A 6,151-nucleotide genomic window follows, 5' to 3' on the forward strand; every position below is an offset into this window, starting at 1 on the left:
TATATCCAAAACTTTTTAGGGCTTTTATAATTGTTACATAAACCTGAAATACTTTTGTTTTTGTCAGCATAAGTTATTGTTTAAATTATTGTTTATAATTGTGTTGTATTTTGCTTTTTAATTCCCTAGATTGAATATCAAAGCCTTTGTCCAAGTTTATGAACATTTATATTGAATTATCTAGAGATTCCCAAATGAATGATAATCAGTCATTTTGAGACTAAAAGCTTTTTAGCAGACAGGAATGATTAACTGCTCCCATCTCTGAGTTTTTCTTTTACATATGACATTTTTTTCTAAAATTAAGTAATGTTACCAGAAGAGAAAGATGAATAATAATTTAAAAATTAAATTATTCTGCCCCAATACAGATAGGAGTCATTGGAATTGCTGAGAGAAATGTAAAATTTTATATTATAATTTAGATAAGGATATATTCATTTATATTATTGAGGGAAAATGTATCCACAGTCCTCTAAGCTACCAGTAACAATTGGGTTCATCTACCACTATCACTGTATTTATACAACATAGGAACCTTTGGAAGGATGAAGGCCAAATATTTGAGATGAAAACACAAATGATTATTTCTCAATGAGTCTGTTTTGCCTACAGTTGAGGGTGATTTTTTTAAGAGTTATCTATTTGCTTCTTTATTTCCTCCTTTATCTCCCAAAAGTAAGATAAAGCTACTCTTCTTACCTATTTTCCCTGTCAAAAAAAGGAAGAAGAAGAAAAAGGAAAAAAAAAGATTCCTTTCTAAATGGATTTTTTTCTAACCTTATCAGTTATTCATTTTAGCATGTTGTGTCAGATTCGGATTAAGAAAATGAATCCAGAATATCTAATGTTCAGATTTCAAAATCACTATTTCACAGTAAAGACTGATTCATTTAGAAGGATGTAAGACATATTCTGTGCCAACTTATACCTCTCTTCAGTAAATTCTCACATCCTCTCAAGATGATCTCCCTCTCTCAATCTGCCTTACAGTTCTTTCTACCACACACTGCTTAGATCTATAGGCAGACCTCAGCAACATTGCAGATTTGGTGTCAGACCGCTATAACATAGTATCTCAATAAAGTGAGTTAAAATCTTTTTGGCGGTGGAGGGTCTTGCCTTCAGTTTGTAAAAAAACACAATACCTGTGAAGCATAATGAAGTGAAGCACAATAAAGCAAGCTATGCCTGTACTGAGTACATGAATTTCTGTGTAGCTCAGCTTTCATATACAGCAAATCCTAACGGGTATAGGAGATTGAATGATTTAAGTTTGTATCAATTAACTATATCAATTAACTAATGCCACTGCATAGTCTAAACTGAAAGGTTCTTGCCATATAACGCTTTATGGAGCTTTATCTCAGTTGGTCTAACAGACTATAATGTTAGATCTAGTACTGAGAGAACTTAATTGGCATAAAATAATGTTTCTTTTCTGTCCTTAGATTGTATGGCCAGTGTCTTACACTAGAAGGGATGAATGCAAGTGGGCTGGGAAAGATATTTTGGTAAGTATTAATCTATTAAATTATTTTAGAAATTGTATAAAGTGATTTATTACTGTCATCATTTTCCTTGTGTTATAGTAAACACCGTGTTTTACTTGTGGATGTAATAACTCTTTAGAAATAAAATGATATTTAATTTTTGGATGTTGCTATTTTTATATAAAGCACTGATAGTTTTATGTAAAGAAAGTAGGTGAAATAATAGCATGCCTAAATAAAGCAAAATTATGATATCTTTGATATTTACATATATGCAAAAAGTAACAAAATTCAATTTTGTCGTGTATGTACTTATCTTCAATAAGTCTACTTCTTTGTACAGATTTGTTTTAATATGTTAATTCCTTTTGAATTTCTTTTGAATGATATGAAATTTTTCTACCTGAGTCATGATTAAATTACATCTCTGTCCTTCTTTCTATTCCTTTCCTTTTCCCTTCCTTCCTTTTTTTCTTATTATCTTCCCCCTTTTCCTCCCACCCTACTTCCCTTCTTTCCTTTCTTCTATCCTTCCTTGTAGTTATTCTTTAAATAAATATGGATTGAGAAATGATTATGTAATAGGCATTGTCCTGATTACTGTGGAGTAAAAGATGAAGGTTAAGAAATTCCTACAATGGTTTTACCATTTTTGTGAAAAGATAGAGGCCATTTTCCTGATGTAAACTTTCTTAGTAAAATTAAGTGGCACTGGTTTGAGATATAGTCAAGTGTTAGCACAGATCATGAAAAGCAGTGATAATCATTTATATCAATAAATTAAAATGAATTACAAGATTTCAAAATATGATTATATTATTTTATATTCTATCAGATGCTTTTAGATGTCTAAAGCATAAGGAAATAAGATGAAAAATTTTGTCTATGTATTAGCATTTACAAGAAATTTATCCTATGTGCCTAAAGACATAAATCAGCCTGCATGTATGGATAGATAGGTAGATGACAGATAATGATAGATGATGATAGATAGATAGATAGATAGATAGATAGATAGATAGATGATAGATAGATAGATAGATGATAGATAGATAGATAGATAGATAGATAGATAGATAGTTAGATAGACAGGTGGAAAGACGTATAGACAGATACGTTCAGGGAACAACTTGATTGGGAGCAGTTGCCTAAGATGATAAACAGGCATACCTCAGAAATTGTGGGTTCAGTTTCCAGACCATTGCATCAAAGCAAGTATCGCAATAAAGAGAGTTGTAAGCTTTTTGCTGGTGGAAGGTTTTGCCTTCAGTTTGTAAAAAAAATAAAAAAATAAAAAAAAATAAAATACAACATTTGTGAAGCACAATAAAGCAAAGCACAATAAAATTAGATATGTCTGTACATGTTTAGAATGATTTAGAGATGGAATCTGAGTTCATGGAGGAAGAGCGCCTCAGTCTGGTAGCAATGTTGCCTACAGGTGAAGGAAGATAGGTAAAGGAGTACAAAGCACAGGTATTCACCATCCTTGATTGATTATGTATCAGTAAACAGAAAATTCATCCTTAAAAACATTATAAATATAGTGATTATAAATCACATTACAGCTTTATACTACGGCAAACATTTTTTGATTATATGAATTGGACACAAAATAAATGTGTTCTATCAAATTTTATACTATTCCCAATTGAGGCATATGTTGGGACTATTGGAAAAGAGTAAATAGAAAAAACAGTGAAGTAGGAGTCCAGAGAAGTCAAGAATTTTATGTTGATACCCTCACTTGCTCATGAATTCTACTTGAAAAAATACCTTACTTTGGCGGGGAAGCGGCGGGGGCTCTAGTATCTGAGCAATAAATAAGACATTACATACTTTACAACTGTGAGAAACAAGTTTAATAGTTTTAGTGAAAATTATTTAAAAGTAGAAAACACTTCACAAGGCAAAAAATATAACTGAGTACATAAGAATTTATTAACATAGAATTCCATATTTACTATTAGCAAATTACATTGAAATTTTCATTGTGGTCATAACTAAGGGTAGATAGTAATGGGGATAATACCTGCATACAGCTGTGACTTTTAAGCACAGGTTTTCTCCCTTTCTATTAAAGTATAGAAAGTTTGTGTGAAGACATACAATCTTATAATTATTGAGAATCTTTTCTGTGCCGACTACTATGATAATTTAAATACGTAGAGTTTGTTAATGTAGTTTTCACAATAACTTTATGAGGTGGCTATTATTTCCTCATGTTCTTGATCAGGATATATAATGACTCAGAATAGTCATTCAAAATCTTTTTATTCAAAATATTTTATGTCTCTAATGAAGTTTTTGCTGTCCTGTGGCACATAGGGATTTGAACTTGCCTATTAGCACACAGATAATAAGCACTAGAGATTGAATAAATACCTTATCTATTCTGGTGTTATCAAGGGTGTAGGTATAGTAATAACTACCTCACAACTGTAGTACTCAAATAATAGCAAGTGAAATTATCACATAGACTATGATGTGCAAAACAAATATTAGCTATTACTGTTATTATTGGTATATGTTGCTAAGATAATTTCTGAGTGAAAACATCATTAATAAAATTAGTTTAGCCCTCATTAATGATCATGACCACTCTGGAGTTATGCTGTTCTGAATTCAGTTCAATTTGAAAATTGAAGATAATAACTATACTTATCTAACAAATTATCTAGATTTTACAATAAGCACTGAAGCCAAGTACTGAGCATATTTGATTTAATGATTGAATTAGGTCATTCAGTTCTTAAGATAGCGGATATTTTTTTGTGTTAGTGGTTTCTAAAATTTGCCTTGGTGCATTTTTCTTATCTTTTTTTGGCTCTCTTTTCCTCTCCTCTCTCTTCCCCTCCCCTCACATTCTGCTATCAATACTGTATAATAAGGGATTCTGGTGTTAGCCCAGATGCAGTTAATTCAGCAGCTGCAATAAAGTCATGATCCCCACAGTGCCCTATGGGTAACTCTAATCATGATCTCAGAGGTTTCCTCTCTAAGAAGGGCAACTTTGTTGTATTTTCCAGGCTTACTGAAAATGCTTATGGGTTTTATAAAACTGAATTAAAAGGAACTAAGACATAATCTTATAATAAAGATTCTGAAACTTATAAATCATGTTTCATACATTATGGGAGAGATAGGTAATTATGTGTGCATTGAGAGATGTAAATTTTTGAAAGTTTAATGTGTGGCAGTATTAGCCATACTAATCTTTTCAAAATCAACTGATTAATGTAACATGATAAAATGCTTGTGTTTCGGTTATTCCTTTATGTTCTGCATTAAATTAATCCAGTTGTTGTGGACTTTGATTTCTCTTTAACACTTACTTAATGAAAGGAAAACACTACAGTTTTTATATATTTTAGTTCAAGAAAAAATATACTTTTCCTCTTGCTCTAAACACCAAACACTAAAATATATTCAGATAGTTGAATTTATTACATACTGTTTTTATGGTAACCCATCTCACTCCTTTAATATTGATTTTTTTTTATTGATGTATTATTCAAAATATATTTTATGTATTTGGAATTCATTTTATTACAATTTATTTTATTTTTTTAAGTAACCTTATTTATGTACCTCAATTTATATATCTATTTTTTTAAAATAAGATACATGACATTTATTGCTTACTTTTGGCTAATAATATACAGTTACATTTTTCTATTTCTTCCTTATATTTTAAAATAGCAATTAGTTGACTTCCTTCGATTTGTAACATTTCTTGCTTGACAAAAATAAAAAATAATTAGCATTAGTATTTTTACCACTAATTTCTTAAATAAACACTTAGAAATAAAGATTAAGGGCAAAGAGTTTTTCATAATTTTCATTCATCACCTGATTTTTGAAGTGATACAAGGACAGTTTGATAGAAATTTTGCACTCTATCTTCAGTAAATAATAGCTGTAACATAGAGACAATAATTTCTTTCAGAGAGCTCTTGTGATGCTTAAAGCCATAAGTATGAGGCTTGAGTGGTTTTTGCAGCCTTTGGGACTCCAAGACAGAATTATAACCAAAATAGGACCTGACCTAGACATGTATAGAAAAGTAAACTAACAATCTCCTTGAGAGCTCTCTTTGGTTTCTAGAACCTGAGTTTCCCCTTTCTCTTCTGGCTTTGTTTTCTCAGAAAGCCCTCTGGATATAAAGCTCTTAAACAAACCATGCAGGGGGAAGTGCTTTTTTCCTCAGTATTAGATTCAGATGCAAAAATTCAATAGGAAAATACAATAATAAATGAGGAGCAAACACACTGGCTAATTTCATTTATCTTGAGAGTGTGTCATTCTTAGGTTTAGTTAAGATGGTTAAGACTGCACAGCCACCTGGGAAGTCAGGATATGTCACTGGATTGAACCTACATAGATCCTGTGTCACTGAGTATATCATCACACAGAAAATTGAACCCCTTTCCCATTCTCCCAGGCAGCTGAGAAGATACAAACCATCGTTTCTCATGGCTCAGTTTTTCATTATACACATATGTAAAGTCAGCAGCTGGAATTCAAACAACTATTTCACAAAGATGAACTTTGTGATAAAGGGGGAATCTGTAGGCTAAGACATATTTATATTCCCTGTTTTTCTCCCTACGAGAGAGAGAGAGAGAGAGAGAGAGAGAGAGAGAGAGGAGAGAGAG

General features: G+C 31.4%; 1 protein-coding gene across 1 annotated transcript in view; it reads left to right on the forward strand.

Moving 5' to 3' along the window:
• SEMA3A (semaphorin 3A) overlaps positions 1-6,151 on the forward strand; it is a 196,714-nt gene that overhangs the window by 65,455 nt on the left and 125,108 nt on the right. Inside the window, exon 3 of the mRNA XM_011364399.2 lies at positions 1,452-1,514. Coding sequence (XP_011362701.1) covers positions 1,452-1,514 — 63 coding nt within the window. The remainder of the gene's footprint in view (positions 1-1,451; positions 1,515-6,151) is intronic.

This window comes from Pteropus vampyrus, unplaced genomic scaffold, assembly GCF_000151845.1.
Source record: "Pteropus vampyrus isolate Shadow unplaced genomic scaffold, Pvam_2.0 Scaffold4, whole genome shotgun sequence".
Lineage (NCBI taxonomy): Eukaryota > Metazoa > Chordata > Mammalia > Chiroptera > Pteropodidae > Pteropus > Pteropus vampyrus.